At 32.6% G+C, this 19,750-nt stretch overlaps 5 protein-coding genes and 1 non-coding gene across 6 annotated transcripts; all 6 read right to left on the bottom strand.

Annotated features, from left to right (window-relative positions):
* Positions 1 to 1,021: 1,021 nt before the first annotated feature.
* TBLA0B06820 (opsin family protein) lies at positions 1,022 to 2,035 on the bottom strand (the record flags this gene model as incomplete). The annotated part of the gene is made up of 1 exon (XM_004178973.1): positions 1,022 to 2,035. The coding sequence occupies one exon, from the start codon at positions 2,033 to 2,035 to the stop codon at positions 1,022 to 1,024; it is 1,014 nt and encodes a 337-aa protein (XP_004179021.1).
* Positions 2,036 to 3,309: 1,274 nt separating this feature from the next.
* TBLA0B06810 (uncharacterized protein) lies at positions 3,310 to 6,405 on the bottom strand (the record flags this gene model as incomplete). The annotated part of the gene is made up of 1 exon (XM_004178972.1): positions 3,310 to 6,405. The coding sequence occupies one exon, from the start codon at positions 6,403 to 6,405 to the stop codon at positions 3,310 to 3,312; it is 3,096 nt and encodes a 1,031-aa protein (XP_004179020.1).
* A 621-nt stretch (positions 6,406 to 7,026) lies between these two features.
* On the bottom strand, positions 7,027 to 7,377 carry TBLA0B06800 (uncharacterized protein; the record flags this gene model as incomplete). The annotated part of the gene is made up of 1 exon (XM_004178971.1): positions 7,027 to 7,377. One exon carries the CDS (start codon positions 7,375 to 7,377, stop codon positions 7,027 to 7,029), a length of 351 nt encoding a protein of 116 aa, XP_004179019.1.
* Positions 7,378 to 8,744: 1,367 nt separating this feature from the next.
* TBLA0Btrna3W lies at positions 8,745 to 8,848 on the bottom strand. The gene is made up of 2 exons: positions 8,812 to 8,848; positions 8,745 to 8,781 (listed from the first exon to the last, which is right to left on the bottom strand). It is a non-coding gene; the product is annotated as a tRNA-Trp (tRNA).
* Positions 8,849 to 13,033: 4,185 nt separating this feature from the next.
* On the bottom strand, positions 13,034 to 16,513 carry CHS3 (chitin synthase CHS3; the record flags this gene model as incomplete). The annotated part of the gene is made up of 1 exon (XM_004178970.1): positions 13,034 to 16,513. One exon carries the CDS (start codon positions 16,511 to 16,513, stop codon positions 13,034 to 13,036), a length of 3,480 nt encoding a protein of 1,159 aa, XP_004179018.1.
* Positions 16,514 to 17,428: 915 nt separating this feature from the next.
* Positions 17,429 to 19,402, bottom strand: APM2 (Apm2p; the record flags this gene model as incomplete). The annotated part of the gene is made up of 1 exon (XM_004178969.1): positions 17,429 to 19,402. One exon carries the CDS (start codon positions 19,400 to 19,402, stop codon positions 17,429 to 17,431), a length of 1,974 nt encoding a protein of 657 aa, XP_004179017.1.
* Between the last annotated feature and the right edge of the window lie 348 nt (positions 19,403 to 19,750).

Raw genomic sequence — 19,750 nt, 5'->3', positions numbered from 1 at the left:
TTGGGGTCGTGTGAGGGATGGAGGAGCATATTAGATTATAGTACGTCTTGTCAAGAGTTTATATATGAGAGAATGCCACCATGCAACTCCCAGAAATAACCATACATGAGGCATTGCAAGATGAGAGTATCAAGATGTATAGGATTGTTTTAACCCTGGCTTGCATCCATGGATATACTCCTGAAGATTACGCAGCTTGGATGTGATATGTAGGTATCCTAGAAATTTCCGTATGGAGAAACCTCCACATTCTGGATCTTAAATCTGCTTCCAGATCCGAGCAGTCTTGTTTGCCTTGTTGATTTGATTCGATGCCTCTATTATCTCTTGACACTCTGGAGTTTTCTTAATCCGCCATATAAAGGAAAAAACAAGGGGCCGAGGAGTCCATTATTTATTATTCTCACTAGAATACATATATAGATTGCCAAACAAAAAGAGCTTGGCTAGAATGTCGATTGTTATATTTAGAATATATACTAACTTTAAGTAGTTGCTAATTAAAGTGTTCTTTCAAATATTTGTTATAGATAAACAAAAACAGAAAACAATTATGCCTGGATGGTTTAAGTGTATTTTGGTGTAAAATATATGCATGGAAATAAAATAATAAAGATTATTACTTGGGGGAGGAGGAGAAGAAGGAGGAGCAATACGTTCGAATTCTAATAGATGGGATGCCAATTTTATATACTTTTTCTTGTTAAATAGAATATTAAAAAGGTATTTATTTGAAATTAATTATTAGATTAGATATTAAGTATTAGATATTAGCATATATATGAATAGTGAAAGAATAAATTATGCGTTGAAAAAAACAAACAATAAGGTTAAAAGAAAGTTCATAAAAAGAGATGGATGGATATCAAGCATTTTTTTCTTTTTCAAATGAATGTAAATTAATAGATAACCAACACTTGATGAAAAGAGGGAAAAAAAAGAGAAACAGATTAAAGTAATAAAAGAGTTGAGAGAAGAGGATAAAGATGATAATAAAACTAATGTGCTTTTAATATCATACTTATTCTCTTTGTTGAATTTCATCATCTACTTCTGGATCTTGTTGTGGTTCTTCTGAAACATCATCATCATCATAAGCAGTATCACCTGAAGCTCTTGGAGAAGCTGGTAAGTTCTTTTCTTGATCTGGATTAATTGGTGTAATATTGTTTCCTGGCAAAGCATCAACTTCTGGCCATTCACCGAATCTACAAATGATAAAGCACAAATAACCTGCCCAAATGGCAAAGATACATAGATCCAAGACACCATAAAAGACAGCTTCTGCAGTTGGTGAAATACTATTACCACCATCGGCTAAACCCCAACAGACGTTGTATAATAAGATAACAATTATGGCAACAAAGTACATGGCTAAACTTAAACCTCTTGTTCTTAAATCAAATACTTGTCTCTTAAATTGAATACCCAAGACAACTAATGAAACAAAAACACCCATAGTCCAATAACCCCATTTGTAACTGGAACGGATCAAAGCACCTACTAATAAGGCAATAATCCAGAATTCAAACCCAATGACTTGAACTATTAATGAATGCATAATATCCCAGACAGATAAAGGTTCACCTTGATGGTTGATGGTAACGCCTGCTAATTCTACCATGAACAATTGGATGGGCCAACATAAGAACCATGCAATATATTTGGCATAAAAGATTTGTCTGATATTTGGAGATTCACCAGAGACTGGGTCTGAAACATCTTCACCTTTGAATTCAGCCTGAATACCAGTCCAACCCAAGTTAGATGCATAAGTATAGTATTGGAAAAATTCAAATAATGAAATTAAGAATGGAGCAGCCATTGTGTATCTAACCAATTGAGAACCGTTTTTCATTTCTTGGTAGAAGAAGAAACAGGCGTATAAGACAGCTAAGACACCGAATATAGAATAAACGGTCCATAACCAATCGGAACCGGATTTTGTTAAATGAACATCTAGTCCGGTAGGTGGATTAACCTCTACGGCTCTATTACCACTCTTTTTCACTAATTCGACGAATTCACCTGACATTGTGATTTTTTGTTAGTAATGATGGGTTTGATATTTAATAAAATTACGATTGATTTGAAATGAAATTGGGTTTTGTTTTAAGGTAATGTGTAATAAAATAAATTCGATTGAATGCAAAGATTTACAAATTTATCTTGATGATTATTTTTTTTTAATGAAAAGAATTGAATAGTAGAAAATAAAATAAAATAAAATAAAATAAAATAACAATAATAAGATGAAGAATTTCAATTGGAATACTTGAAACAAATTGATACGGTTTATATACAAAGTTCAATCTCAATTTTGACTAAATAAATACATATTTGCCACCCATACAAACTATTAGTTACCGTACCGCCCAAACCGGACCAAGATCTGCACTTTCCAGTTTGGGCAACTCCAGCCATTGACCAGTATGAAATTCCACTTTATTTCTACTAGTCATTGTATAATAAAATTACCCCTGATATATCTATATAGAGTTACTCTGGTGACATACAGTTAACAATGAAATAAATAATAACTAGAAATAGTTAACTCCGTGGAACTAAACTCCGTGGAATTAGCGCCGCAGATCTTTTAGCGTATCCGCGGAAACAAGGCAATAATGACGCATGACTCCGTCTCCGATGACATCAGCCAGCTAGCCAGCATGATACAGATCTTCTGTAGCTATGTAATGAGATGCCCAGAAGATACGTCATTCTCGGGGCTGTATACGAGACATTCTGACATTCCATGACAAACTACCCCTAGAAAATTCATACATATAAGTAGGCCTCACAAATTGCCGCATAAGCCCAGGAACATTACCTCTTTGGAATGATCCGAGAATGTGTAGGGTGCAGTGCCTAATTAATCCGATCGAAGATCTGCTGCATGTTTTTAACTGCTCGGAAGTTTTTCCGGAGCGAGAGGGATAATGGTGTGCGACTTAATACGGAAATAGTTGCTTACTTACTAGAGATCCACCGTTGTGGAAAACTCCCTCGGAGTAATTCCTCAATATAACTTCTATTACCTTTCTGGTGCATGGGCCGATTTTATTTATTAAATCCATCTTTGTGGAGTCTCTTTAATGATGAGTTATTAAAAGAATAGAAAAAAAAGGAACGTCAATTGAAGGAATCGGTAAATATATTGGCAATCGTTCGGATCCTCGTGTAATTACTATAAGGGACAATCGTAACTTATACTTCTAAATATATATATATATATATATATATATTTCTATATATGGGAATAGTAACTTAGAAATGCCCAGAGGTCTGTATATATGCGTACCCCTTGTTTCAATCTTCAAGAATGGGGTGATCAATCATCAAGGTCAAGATCCCATCCATTGGATTATAACTCTCGAAACATTCACTATACTTCTTCTTCAGTTTGTTTACGTGAAGAGCTACTGATGGATGTTTGGAATCAAGAACAGGTTGACCTGTAGCAATATTTGTGGGGTAACAGTCATACAAAGTGATACGGCATTTGACGTTGATTCCCTCACCTTTGGCAGGCTTGGAACGAGAATTGGCATATATGGAACAACTCTTGGGGTAGAATGCAACCAATTGACCATGGGCAAGTAATTTCAAAGGAACGTTGGAAAGATCCACGTTTTGTAAAAATTCAATATGGCCATATTTCTTATGACCAATAATCAAATTCTTTACGTTACGAAGTTGGACAAATGGTAACGAATTCAAAGTTGTGAAAGAAGGTGAGATGTAATAATCATCTTCAAATGATATATCATCTGTATTTAATCCATGAGGTAGTTCATCATCAGTGGCAGAGGTGACTGATGAAACAACATCGTCCATATTGCTACAATCTTTTTCATTCTCGCTGGAATCAATTGTGCCAATCGATTTAGGTTCCTTTGTGACAAGTTGAATGGAATTCATTGTTGCATCTATTGAGTTGGAAGTAATAAATTCTTCTGATTTATTATTATTTTGTTCCATCGATTTAGAATCCAATGATTGCTTTTGTTCTTGCTCTTGTTCTTGTTCTTGCTCTTGCACTTCAGCATCTATCTTGTTCTTCATTAATAGTGCCTTGACGTTTTCTTTATCAGGTTGGAATAGTATTGGTTTATTATTATCATTCTCTAAAGTAATTGTTTTGGTTTCCACGGTTGGACTTGTTTCAATTGATGTTAAACTATTACTATTTTCGTTAGATTTAGAAAGAGATAAGGAACTATTGGAGTTGAATAAGGATTTTGGTGCAGATCTATACGCGGTTGTTAAACTACGACTCATTTTCAAACTAGCATTCATTATAGTGGTACTTGGCTTAGATGGTTGTGTAATTGAACTTGATACAGGTAATGTATTATTAGTTAACGAGCTAGGAATCGTAGTGGTTGCATTGACACCTACACCACTTGAACCCCAGGTAGAGCCAATACCAGCTGAACCAGTAGTAGTACCTGTAGTACTTGCATTAGATGAAGATGCACCAAAATTTAATCCAGTTTGTGGTTGCGATAAACCACTGGTTGTGGTAGTTGTACTTGTAGTAGTATTGTTGTTACCGAGCAATCCAAATGGTTTACTTGCGCCAAGGGGATTAGTGTTCCCACTAAGACCAATAGTTGCTGTTGTTGTTGTTGGTTGAGTACCTAGTTTTGAACCGAATAACCCACCAGTGGTTCCCGTATTGGAGTTTGCAGTAGTTGGTGCAGTAGTATTATTAGGTTTACCGAATAAACTAGTTGTCGTGGCACCAGTATTGATATTAGAATTATTATTATTATTATTATTATTATTATTACTATTATTAGCAAATAATGAACCACCACTTGTGTTATTTAAACCAGCAGGCTTATTTAAACCAAAGGAATTGAGAGTATTAAGACTAGGCAACCCAGCACTTGCAGATCTACCAGGGATAGCACCACTTAGGGATGTATTGTTATTCGAAGTATTGTTAGGTTTATTACCGAATAGACCACCACCTAATCCTTGACCAAGCGCATTACCAGTATTATTATTCATGGTAGAAGTGTTATTATTATTAGTATTATTGTTACCAAATAATCCTCCACCACCAAGGGTAGAATTTAAACCCATTGGCTTAGATAAATTGTTATTATTGTTACTGAATAACCCACCACTATTTTGCATGTTATTAGTATTATTTGCATTACCGAATAAACCTCCACCAGTGTTTGTGGTGTTGTTGTTGTTATTAGCATTACCAAATAATCCACCACCAGAGGTTGGTTTATTTCCAAATCCACCAAAGGAATTATTCTGCTGATTATTATTCTGTCCAAATAAACTGTTATTTTGATTCTGCATCATACCATTATTATTATTATTATTATTATTATTATTATTATTATTATTATTATTATTGTTACCAAATGTATTGTTTGTATTGTTCATATTAGTGTTGTTATTTTGACCAAATAACCCAGTACCCATACCCTGTGGTTTATTTCCAAACAGACCACCAGAAGATTGTTGTTGTTGCTGGCCAAATATACTATTCGTGTTGTTATTCTGTTGACCAAACATCCCAGTATTATTATTATTTGCAGTATTATTATTGTTTTGACCAAATAATGAATTAGTAGCGGGTTTAGATCCAAGTAAACCACTGCCCATAGAAGTATTATTATTATTGTTATTCTGTTGTCCAAATAGACTGTTACCACCGTTATTAGAAGTATTGTTTATTCCAAAGGTATTTGTATTATTATTATTATTTTGTCCAAATAATCCACCTCCATTGTTGTTATTATTATTGCTATTCATTCCAAACGAGTTTGCAGTATTATTGTTGTTGTTCATACCAAATGCATTTGTATTATTGTTATTATTATTGTTCATTGTATTATTACCGAATGTATTACTACCAAATGAATTTGTTGTATTACCAAACGATGATTTATTAAACATGCTATTACCCATTGTGTTGTTGTTATTGTTGTTATTGTTGTTCATACCGAATAAACCACCACTTGTATTATTTGAATTGTTATTCATACCAAACGAAGTTGTAGTGTTGTTATTGTTATTCATACCAAATGGATTAGAATTATTATTATTATTATTGTTGTTGTTGTTGTTATTCATGCCAAATAAACTTGAAGTGTTATTGTTGTTATTGTTATTATTATTCATTCCAAAAGAATTGGACATTCCATTACTATTGTTATTATTTCCAAACATACCAGTGGACGTATTATTATTATTATTATTATTATTTGCACTTCCAAACATAGATGTGTTATTCGTATTGTTGTTTGTATTGGCATTTCCAAACATAGGATTAGATGCGTTATTATTACCACCAAACATGCTATTGGAAGTATTATTATTATTAGTAGTAGAAGTAAACCCACCAAAACCTGATTGTGCATTGGACATTTGCATGTTATTGTTATTTGAATTACCAAAGAGGGAATTATTGTTTGTATTGCTACCAAACCCTGATCTATTTTGCGAAAACATCTTTATATTTTATGTGTATGTGTATAATGTATTTTCAGTCTATAGCAAATGAATTGATGTGATAAAGATGACCACACGTATGATTGTATGGTTTTTCTTGGCTGATGTATTGTTAAGGTCATCGCCAAATTTAATGCTTTTTTTTATATATATCAAGTTTATCTATTAAGCCTATAGAATGTGAAGATCTATTTATTTTTTTGCGAAAAAACGTGAAAATGCAAAAAAAATTTCATAGCAAGGGCGGGTAACTTTTACAGAGTGTCACAATATAAATCATGTTTAAAATACGTATATATAGTTGTAAAAGAGGTATTTAGACGTTAAATTCCAATAAAGACTATATATGTGAGTATGTGAATATTTAAATACAAAAAAAAATAATGTTTTAAAATAAAAAATAATAGGATATACGTCCAAAGAATGCAGATAAAAAAAATGAATGAATGAAAGAGTAGAACAAATAAAAATAAAATCAAAACAAAATGCAAAGGAATATATATATTTAATTAGAATGCCGTATGGAGAAAAAGTCGTAAGGGTCTATAAGTCATGGAATTTGTCAGTAACATCATTGAGCAAAGTCCAAGTGTTTAAATTGATTGGAGTTAATGAACCTGAATTCAAATCAACAATCATATCTTCACCTTCATCAGGGTCGATATAAGAGTAGTTCATCGTATTGAAATTTGTAATGGCATTGTTAGAATTATGAAAATCAGAACCGCCTAAATCCAAATTACCATTATTGATTGGGTTTTTAGTTTCAACAAACGATGCAGTCCAAGTGGTATGAACGTATTTGATTGGTTGAGATTGTTGAATATTTTGAGATTGTTGTTCTAAAGATTTAGAGTTTTTGACAGAGCAGGTGGCATTTTGTGTGGTTGTCATGATGATACTGATAGGCAGTGTTGTACTTTTGTATAGCTAGTTTAATGCTTACCTATTCTCGATTATAATTCTTGTATTGACATTAACATACCTAGATATACATGTTTTTATATATAAAAATTATATTCTGGTCAGATATAACCAGGGTCCTAGCAAAACCAGTTTACAGCCATAAAAGATTTCAATTTCACACTATATGATAAGCCAGGACAAGATAGATATTGAATACTTGGAGAAAGAAACATGTGTTTGTTAGTGTGGGGTCCAAAGGTGTGGCGGCTTCTTGTCATGTGCTGTGTGTTTTCTGTGTTCGAAACCCTGTGGGTGTCCACATTTTGTGCCAGATCTGTGGCGCAAGACGTAGGCAAAAGAAGAAACGGGGGAAAAAGGAAAAGAAATGCTTGCCGAGAGTGAAAAAACAGGTAAAAAAAAGTGGAAAAAAAGAAAGGGAGATCTTTGCAACCCAAGGACCCTGGAGGGCCAACCCTATTGGTTGGCTGATATTCAACAAGGGTTATGTTAATTGTATGATTGTGTGATATCATTATGAGATTAGAAGAAAAAGCCAAGGAATAAGGGGTCACGTTGTAGCACTATTTATTACTTATGAGATTGTTTAGTAACAGAATATGTAAATGAAATGACTGGAAAATTTATCGAGACTGGAAGGTATATTTCAAGAACAAGAAGAGGGCTGTCTTGATTGGTCAGGCAATTGAGTGGGATGACAACCATACTAGCTTCGAGTCGAACAGGCAACTGACGATAAGAGATTTATCACCATTTGACCTCTTAAATTAATGGTACCCTAAAGAACCTAATGAAAATGTGTGTTGTGTGTATTTATTGGTAGTTATACAACTGTGTAAAAGACAATTAATAGATTAAATCTTGAAATAATAATAATACTGGTATATATTAGGGTAAAATATAGGGAAATGTCGCGTAGCTAGTCTTTGCTGCTAGCAAAATTTTTTACATTCCGTATATTTTTCGATGAGCAAGAAGATTTAATTAAAGTTAAGTGAAAAGAATGAGAGAATAGAGAGAAGAAAGTGATCATCAATAAGAAAAGTACAGAACAGCAGGGTATACGAAACTAAATACCGAAAGAAATAATTTTATTTTTTACCCTTTAAATTTTAAATTTTATCTTTTATCTTTTACTTTTATTATCTTATTATCAACAGTTATTTTTTTATACTGTTATTTATATCATTAAATATCTTTAATTTAAAATATAGAACTATTCATTCGATTATCAAATAATCTATTAAGTTATTTGTATCTATCAATAAGATGGCAAAAAATTTATAACAGGAAATCAACAAATCACGTGACCGCCCAAGTTTTGTCAAAAAATTAAATGAAACGGACAGGAATCGAACCTGCAACCCTTTGATTGCAACTTTATTCCGGAAAATCCAAACTTTAATTGGAGTCAAAAGCTCTGCCATTGAGCCACCGCTTCATCTTATTTGTGTTTTTCTTGAATATATATTGGAAAACCTTCTAAGTGCCGTCGCCTTTCACGTAATTCTTACAAGAAATCAGTACAAGAGAAGCCTCGAGAGAGGACATATCAGCTGACCACAGCTGAGAAACAACTAGAGAAGGACTAAGGGGAGATACAATAATCTTGTGTAATACAACCTGTAACTACTGATCTCAGTACCATCCGAACTCCGAAACACCATCCTTGTCCTGTCAGTCTCGTATTATAACAATATAGTACCTTACAGAAAACATATATATTGCACGTGTAATAATCGCTTCAAATGATTTTTCGTCCGATGTTTTTTGTTTTAATCGGAAAAAAGTGTCAGAGATCAACAAACTTAAGCGAAAATAAAAACCCTATTTTTGAAAATTGGATCTGCATTTAAAATATTACAAATTTTAGAGAATCACGGCATGGCCTAGTATAATATTTCGCCATGCCGTCACTCCAATGTCAAATCTGAAGTTTCTTTCAACTTTTGTTTTTTATTTTTTAGTTATTTTTTTTTTGATATTGGATAACCTTGGGTTATGATCTACCTCAAACATCTGCCATATAAGTTGAATCATATCTGATGACGACTACAAACTGATTCTGCAAACCAAACTTATTGCCAAGTTATATTATTTTTGAACTTGCTAAAAAATTGTTAGTCTTTTTCGACTAAAATAATATAAAAAAAACAAACTATAAATTTACAAGTTAAGATTGAGAAGCCGCTCCTTTGCTTCCTTAATCAATTTATTATTGTATTTACTACGGTAAGCATGAATGTACAATAATAGAAACTACTTGCTGGTAAGTATGAATTATGCATCGATCGGTTATTAACAAGTATGCAACCAGCAGTTGCTCAGTTTGTGTATAATTCGTACTCAGCAGCTTGTAGATGAGTATAAGATCGATCTCGTTTACAACATCTTCCTCTCTTTAATTTGTATTCACAAGCGTATTAAAATTGTTTAGCAACGATGATTTCTTTGAGCTTGTTAACGTATTGAATTCTTCTAACGAGTACGTACAAGTTAGAGTAGGGTCGACCTCTTTCATCTCGCAGTAATATTCATGGCTTTCAACATCGTAGCCTACAACTGCAATTATTTCCTGAGCACGCTGTATTCTTTCAATCGAGGTTCTTGGTAGACTCTTTGGGTACCTATCTTTGTCTAATACAAACTTTTTAATCCATTTTATATTAATAACTCTGTGTTTCTTAAAAGAGGATAGCAGATCAAGTTCAACAGTATTTTTACCTATTTTCACAATCTTAAAGGGTCCTAAAAATATAGGTTGGATCTTTAAGTACCTTCCCCCACTAAACTATGCATCACGATGAAGTAACACATATTCACCAATTTTGTATTCATTAACCGTTCGAGCTTCATTCGCCTGGGATTCCATATCCTCTTGAAATTGTTTTAGGAAGTCTGCAGTTCTTAGGGAAATCGCCTTGATTATTTTGGATAATTCAACAGCAGATAGATTTCGCGCCGACAGCTCATTGCCAATATCTAGTAAGGGTTCTTTGGGAACATAACCTAAATCTACTTCAAAAGGGGTTGCACTAATGGAACATTAGAAGGCGCAGTTGTAAACAACTTCCTAGTGTGGTAAAAATAGCTCTCATTGGTTTTGGTCATGGGAGCAAAAGCTTCGTAGTAATCTTCCTAATGTTTTGTTAACACTCTCTGTCTGTCCATCTGTTTGGGACTGATTAGAAGAAGACAGCAATAATTTAATAGCTGGTATTTCTGTAATTTCATTGTAAACTGAACTGGTGAATCTAATATCTCGATCGGTTACAATAATTCTGGGAAATCCATGGTAAGCAAAAATGAATCTATAAAATAAATCTAAAGTACTAACTGAACCAAGAGATAATTTAGTGGCGATAAAGTGAGCTCATTTAGAAAATCTATCAACCACAACCATAATCATATCGTTACTCTGGAGAGTTGTTGGCAATCCAGTAACAAAATCAACCGAAATGTCTAACCAACGACCTTTAGGAATATCTGTCCATCATTCTTCAGGCGAAATTTTTTCATTAATTGACATTGTAACAACTTTTGAGAAAACCACGGATATCAATTGTCATAGACGGCCAGTAATAATGTGGGCAAAGTTTGTCAATAGTGGTAACTTCACTGAAATGACCTCTGTGTAAGAGACTATTGTGGTATATATTTAGTAATTGTGTAAGTCTAGTACGAGGTACACAAATTCTCTCTTCGTGGCATAATACATGTTCTTCAAATTTGTAACGAGCTATAGGCCTTTTTGGACAACTTAAGTTTCTTACCATACTTCTCAAATAGCGACTTATCACCTGAGGTAACGTTAAAGTCTGAACCACTCCTAATTGTAAACACAGCAGAAGACCAATGGCCTTATAACCATTCATCATACGGATCCGTTGGAGTCATATTTGCAATAGCAGCAATTGGAAATACACCAGCTACATTACTCATTTCTTGAACCATACTAACTTTATCAACTAAACCATTTGAATCTGTATCAGAATTTGCAGGTCTAGTTAGAGCATCTGCAACGTGATTTTGCGAGCCTTTAATGTATTCCAAAGAAAAGTCAAACTCTGCAAGGAAATCCAACCAGCGAGATACTCTAACGGAAGGTTCTTTTTATTCCGATAAGATAATAGCGAAACATGATCAGTCCTTAAGATGAAATGATGACCATGGAGATAGTACTTGAAATGTTCCAAATTCTGAATGATCGACCATAATTCTATTTCACTTACAGGGTAACGAGCTTGCGTAGGATTCACCGTTTTTGAAAAGTAACCAAAAACGCCAAATAATTTACTGTTATTATACCGTTCTAAGACACCACCCAGTGCAGTAATACTAGCATCAGTAATTAACCTATACTTATCACCAGTTACTGTGGGAACCAATATTGGAGTTGTACTCAACTTATGCTTCAACACTTCGACAGCGACATCTTGCTCTTTACCCCAATCACACTTTTAGCGATAAAATTGATAATTGGTTTAGATGACGACGAACAGTGTGGAATAAAATCCTTATAATAATTTACCATAGCCAAGAAAGATTGAGCAGTCTTAATTGTATTTGGTGTCGGAATATTTTTTACCGCTTTAGTCCTTTCTTCCTGTACCAATATACCATTCTTGTTCAACCTAAAACCTAAAAATTCTACAGATTCTTGTAGAAAATGACATTTTCTTCTTTTTGCAGACTAGACCTTCATTTTTTAGAGTTTGTAATATTGTACGTAAGTGCTCAATATGTGTCTCTTTATATTTTGATGCAATCAATATCTCATTCAATATCTTCATATTTTTGTAAATAGTGTCTATTTTGCAAGATGCTTAATATATAAATGATTATATATATTTACATACTTCTAAAGGTTATCTTGTATTCAAAATTCACTATTGAAACTAACATGGTGTTTTTTCATAATAGTGATCGTGTCAACGAAGAAGTAGCTATAAACTAATATTACCGGTTGACGTAAATTACATCAATAGATAACAATGCCTACAAATAGGGAGATGTCTCATTTCAGTAACCTTGTATTTTCCCCCGTAAATCACCTTCTGTATCTTAACTTATATGGACATCGATATTCTAATTGAAAATTCTAGGCTGGAAAATTGCGTCTTACTTTATTAACTTTCAATTTAGTAAAGGAATTTCCATTCGCCTTTTCTACTTTAAAACGGTTAACCAAAATATATTGTTTGCATATAATTAGTAGATATAAGTACTATTACTTATTTCAAGAATTATCTACTTTTTGTAATATGTAGGAGTCGTATCATTTAAACTCGGTGGTAGCAAAAATTTAGAGAAACGTTTAACCATTTAAAAACTTATTCTTTGTATAATATATACCTTAGTTGTCGAAGAAGGATTAAGGGGTGAAAGTTTAATCTATAGAAATATGTATCTTAGTAACTGTGGTAGTAATGAGTAGGGAAATATAATTCCTTTAGATGACTCAAGAGAAGTTAGAAAAATGCAATTAAAATTCATACTAATAATAAATAAAAAAATTTATAAAGCTTCAAAAATTTGAAGAATTTAAATTAAGATAATAAAAGATAAATATCGAAGTTGTTTTTAATTTTTGAAAGAAACAAGGAATTGGTAATATATGTTCATTTTAAAATACATCAAGAGATGAAGATTTATTGAACATCTTCTCTTCTCTTTCAAATTCTCGCCAAGTTCTCATTTTAATACGAGAATGGTCAAATTCACCATCTCCATCATCATGCCCACCGGCAGCTTTGTTACCACCAGCAATAGTTCTTGTATCACCCCAAGAGAAATCATCAAATTTCCAATAGGCATAGGAAGGTAAGATAAAATTCCAAATGGGTAAAGCTCCAAGATAGATGAACATCCATATCAAATAAGACCATCTAGTAGCTGTGATCACAACAATTAAACCAGGTAAACCTAAAATTAAACCTAACAAGATAAGAGTTAAAATAGGTGTTGGCTTAGAAACAATGGCAAATATAATAACGTAAATTGTGAAACAAATGGCAAGAGGTAGAACTAAAGTACCAATCAATTCAATCATAATAACAAATTGCATTGAGAAACAGAAAGTACCACATAAATCCCTAATTAAAACTAATTCGAAAAGGTTATGGACGGTAGAGTTAATCCAACGACGACGTTGTGATAGTAAAACTTTAAACTCATCAGGAGCAATAGTCTTACAGGCCGCTTTTGGAACGAAGACCTGTTTTCTTTTTGGGAACGTTTTTAACATTAATGAAGAAAGATATCTATCTTCACCTAATAGTAACAAATTCTTCTTATGCAAAGTGTCCGTAACGTTATCAGAATAACGTTCCACAATGTCTGGATTTGCTAAAACTGGAACCCAGAAACCATCGAAACCCTTTGGAGACTTGATACGATATATTGAGAAACAACCTGGTAAACATGTAACACTGCCGAAAACACTTTCAAAAGCTTTAGATTGATGATGAGAAATATAATATTCAAAGACTTGAATAGCAGTTACCCATGATTGCCTCTTATTTGCAATTTTAGTTTCACCACAAAGACCCATAATTAAAGGATCTTTCACCATTTCTGCAACCATATGTGTAAGGGAATCCGGGAAGACTTTGGTATCTGCATCCACCATTAACACTGTCTCATAGAAGTCGGCCATTAAACCAGTAATACTGTAAATATTCCTTAACAATTGAAATTCTAATTCAGTCATTCTTTCATCAAATGTCATTTTTTGTAAGAAAGACATCAAAATTACTTGAGAATCACGCTTACCTCTGTTACCAGGTTTAGCAGACCCCTGTTCTGCCGGAGTACCAGATTTCACAATAGTAATAACTGGGACTCTTTGCTGTTTCTCAGGAGGAACCGTGGCATCATTATATTTATAATACCCAGCATAGATCTTAGCCATGTTATGTCTCTTGGAGCCCGCAGCAACAGCTACATATGAGTAAGGTTTAACTTCATCAGGTGGAATAATAAAATCTTCCATCATATCCAGAGCAATTTCAGGAGTAGTTTTATCATTACCAGAACCTTTAATTAAACCATCACAAACCACCATAATTAATTTATGAGAATTTGGATAATCTGTAGTGGATAAAGAATCTAAAGTAGTTCTTAAACCATCCTCATCTTCGGAATAACAAGTTACAAAACAAATAGTATGAATTAAAGGGAAACCATATGGCATAAAAGTAACAGGTGGTTGCTGAACTGCATCTGGATGTACTTCAACAGATGCTATATTAGTAATTTCAGTAGGAGCATCACCAAATGCATTATTTGACCACATAACAGAACCACGCATTAATGCGGATGCATTCCTACCATGCCCCATTTTAGTTTTCGTATTTGCCTTTTCAGTCTTAGCATAGTTTTGCAAAGTCATGGTAGTCATATTGTTGTAGGCACCAGTTGAGGAAATTCCATACAGACTATGATCTGACTCTAAATCAACAATAGATTCTTTCAAGTTTAGCATTTTAGAGCTTTGTTTTTTCAAAATATCAAATTTGGAGGCGGACTTTTTATGGCCGTAGGCAGTGGTTCTTTTGGAAGGTCTTAATGATGGATCAACTTGTTTAATTGGACCTTGTGAGTTAATATTTTCAGACCAATCTTCAATAGCATTTAATTGTTTTTCCATTGTTTTATTATCAACTTGAGTAGCACCTTGGTTTTTAGCAACACCCCAACGGAAGTAACAGGCAATCAGAAACTTTGCCACAACAACAGCAATAATAAGTGCTAAAGAAACATATAAAACAACATCAGAAGCAATACAACCAACTGATTTGGAATCTATTTCACCTACCTTAATAATTTCCGAGAGACATCTTGCAGTTTTCTTTTCATGGGAAGTTGATAATATAATAGATAAATCGTAACCTTGTAGATTAGATGATTTTAATTCATCAAATAAGCTTGGATAAGTTAATTGGTCAGTTTCTAACCAATCCAATAAATTTAGATCTAAAACATGACCATTGTAAACGACCAAATTTCTGGAAGAATTTTTAATATCATCCCAAGTAAAATATACATCTGCAAAGGATTCTAAAGAATAATAAGCTTCTCTGGCCTCATTAGAAGTGTGACAAGCCCAACCTGGATAATATTCTGATTCAGTGAAATTTGGTTTTGTTGACCCATCTTGGGCATACATTTTACATGGGAAATACCAAGCCATATTACCATCGTCATCATGTGGAGTAGTAGCATTAGCTCTTGGTTTGATCAAATTATGACAATTACCATTAACGTTTTGAAACATAAAGGAAAGATCCATACCACCAGCGTTATAAGGAGGATATAAAATGTTTGCACCTGCATCAATACCAGCAGCTGCTGGATGCGAAGATGAATCTAACGAATAAGCTTTACCGTTAATAATGACAAGACCTGTGGAAATTTCATTATTTTTTAAACGAGGGTCAGACGTGCTACAAACAGTCTTGGTAAACCCAAAAGTTAAATAAGCCACAAATGCACCAATATAAACAATAACTGATAGTAAGGCAATTTTTTCTCTCCAAGCCATCTGTCTTTCCTTCTTAGGCATACCACATAGGGCAATCAATGGACCAGGAGCCCAAAATGTGATTACATAACAGTATATTTGCCAAAATGATCTTGATTTCTCTGGTCTCTTTTGCAACTTTGTTGGTTGCATGCTGGGTATCATATATTCATCATCTCCGGCATCAATGGAATCAGAATATTCTTTAGATTGGGTTTCTATAACGTCTCCATCATCATTAATTCTATCAGTTGTTTCTGGGTTAGCTGGCATTGTATGCATTTGATATACTTCGTCATGGTATTGATCAGGAATATGAGTTCTAGTGGAATGATGTGACCGCATAGAAGCACCACGGGTAATCCCAGAGGGACCTTTGACAGTAATATGTTCATTATGTTCTGTTGCTTTTACTGAAAAATAATGTGGATTAGTTGGATCATAAAATCTATTTCTCTCTGGCCTAATCAAAGAATTCTGTCGACGAGCACCTCTTGAAGATGTGCTTTGTCTTGACCTTAGAAGAGATTCTTCATCCTGGTTGAAGTGTAAATAATAGTCATCATTATTGTCTTCACTCATCTCTATAATATAGTGGTTGAGTTGAGTTCGTATGTGTATATATATTCTGGTGAAGACTGAATAAAGTAACTAGGTTAAGGTGAAACTTTTTATCCCGATTAAAAGTCTATTAAAAATTTACTTTTTTAATGATCAACAACAAATTTCAATAAATGAAAACTTAAATTCTTAAGCCTCACTCTTGGAAAGGTCTCTTATTATATTTTAAATTTTAAATTTTAATTTAATGAAAAACTTCTTATTGCTTCTCAATTTTTCTCCAGAAACCAAACAGATCAATACATTTTAGGTAAAACGGCTTTTCAAAACGCGTCTTAGAATTTCGTTCTCGTAATGACATTAGTATACATAATTTCCCTGATAGTTTTTGTTCTACCGGAAACGGCGTGGTAATAGCAAAAATGCGCGTTACAGGAACATGGGGTACAAAATAACGCCAAAAATAGAACTATTCTGAAACATGGTGGGCAGTGTCACAATGAAAAGACGAGTCTCGAAACTGAACTGTCGATGGAGTTTAATATATCATGTATTATTTATTATTTATTTATCAAAGGTAGTTGTATATTAGAGGGTTTATATATAATAATGTTTATCAATATCAGTGTATCTGACTTACGTATGTGTCAATAGTAATTAGCGATACAAGTTGTGAAGGATAGGAAATAACAACCAATGATTGGCGATAATATTTAAATAATAACCGTTAAGAGGTAGAGGTTCATTCAACCGTATTCCTTGTATATGCTAACCTCTTTAAAACGACTTCTCAGGTTCAATAGATTTCTTATAAACTCCTTGTGTGGCTAATCGATTTCGACGTTCGCTTTCATCATCTGAAGGATTGAACAACAATAGTTTTAAACTAATAAAAATAATAAACTGTAGGAATCTTAAATATCACTTACTGGCAGGTTAGACAACAAATACATAATCTTTATCATTAGTAGTTTTGTATCTTACCCATGGAAATGATTGATATAATAGCTGTTCTTCTTCAATTTTTAAATATTCCACTTTCAAACCGCTACATGCATAATATGGAATTTCAAAATCGACAGTTAAATATTGAGGTTTATTGGAAAGTGCTTTCTTCAATGGGATTTCCTTATTACTACTAGTATCATTCTTAACAACTGAAGTTGATGCGGGTGTTGCTATATTTGCTCCGGCATTCGTTGTTCCAGTTGAAGGAATACTTCCATTATCATTGGTATCAAGCTTGTGATTAGAAATGCCTGTGTTTATATCTTGTTCTCCTTCTTCTTTCAACGTCTTGGGTTCATGTAATTGTTCATATAATTCTTCTAACTTGGGTCCTACCCTTAATGGTGGCGGATTCATTGATGTCTTCAATTCCTCTTGTAATTGTAAATATTCCTCTTCATTAAATAAGAAAAATTCAGCTGTCATTGCTTTAATATTTTCACCATGGCCACCTTTCATTGAACCAATTTCCCATAATAGAAAGTCATCACTTAAATTAAATTTTACTTGGCCAATATTACTTTTAAATCTAGGAGATTTTTTCAAATCAATTTTATAATCGTTGAATAATTTTTCTAACGGGATTTTTAAATTTAATATTGAAGTGGAATTTTGAACTTTGAAAAAAGTGGTAATGCTTAAATTGATTTGAATTTTAAATTTTTTCAATTTTGGTTTAATTTCAAAAGATATCAACTTAATATTTGGTGGATCTTTAACATGTCTTTTTAATTCATATTCACACAAGATAAATTCACCATCTGGTGGAATAAATTCAATTTCTTTATTTTGAATGGTTTCTAATGAAACACATTGATGGAATCTTAATTGGGATAAAAATTGTTGATCTTTTTGAAGTAATTTATTTAATGCTATTTTTAACTTGGGCATGCCAGATAAGAAACATCTACAAATGATTTTCCCTTGAATTAAATTTTTTCGAATTAAATCATTTTTAAAATCCATAATATATTCTTGCTTTTCCAATACATCTAAAAAAAATTCATTTTTAGCATAATATATCCCCTTGGTTCTCCATGATATAGGCATGATGGTAGTTTTCGCAATATAACTATTAATATAGTTCTCGTCATTTTCTGCGTCGACTAATTTCATATCTTCTTTATTCAAAATATTTACATGCTTTCTTAATTCAAGAATTTTGGATACATCTGGGTTTGTAATGGTTTGTAACATTGATTTGGCCAATTTCTGTTGTTTCTTGATATATTTTTTATGCTGTAAATTTTCTTTCTTCTTTTTCTTCCTCTCTTCAGTTTCCTTTTCACTATCTTCACTTTCATCATCTTCATTACTTAAATATTTACTATATTTATAATGTTCATTGAATAGATCGTTTGAATAATGTGCAGAATCTGTTGATATGCTATAATTATTGCTTGTCTGCCTTTCATTATCTCTATCTAAGGAAGATTGATTTTTGTTTATCGATAACGAAATATCTTCATCTGGTAAATTAACTTTAACTCTAACATAATCTTTTATAATATTAGGATCAGTCATTTGAATTATACCAAAATCTATACTTTCGTCAATTAATTCCATTATTAGTAAGATATTATCTAGAATAATATTTCTATTTAAAGTATCTGTTTTTAAATGCATCTTTAATAAATAATAGAATTTATCGAGGTATATTGACATCGACATTAAATCAGACATATAATCATTGATATTGATGGCACCTAGAAATATTAATGAATCTCTTTTGATCTGAATGAAATTCCAGTCATTTATTGATACAATGGGCAATTCAGTTGTATTTGTTGAACGGTGCTTTCGAAACAATTCAACTATACTTTTAAAATTCGGTATGGCTCTTATATTCTTGGAGATTAAAGGCTCTAAATTTTCATCTAAAATGAATATACATGATAACATTGTGATAAGAAATTTTCAATATAGTTTTTTTTTCTTTTTATTATAAAAAGTAATTAAAAAAAGTGGCAATTGGAATGATTAATGGATCTAGAATATGCCAATGTGTAAAAGGATATAGGTATGATTTTGTGGGAATTCGAATAAACAAAGAAGAGAAGGGAATGGATATTAAACAAAAGAAATCTATAATGCAATGGAAGTATAAATAAATGAATAAGGCCCAAGTATATAGTGGAATTTGAATGTGTATAGTTCTTGGGAAATTATAAATATATTTGTGTATCTTAAAAAAAAAATAAAAATAAAAATAAAAATAAAATAAAAAGAATAGAAAAATAAGGAATTAAA

This window comes from Henningerozyma blattae, chromosome 2, assembly GCF_000315915.1.
Source record: "Henningerozyma blattae CBS 6284 chromosome 2, complete genome".
NCBI lineage: Eukaryota > Fungi > Ascomycota > Saccharomycetes > Saccharomycetales > Saccharomycetaceae > Henningerozyma > Henningerozyma blattae.
This window is presented reverse-complemented; position numbering and strand designations above follow the sequence as displayed.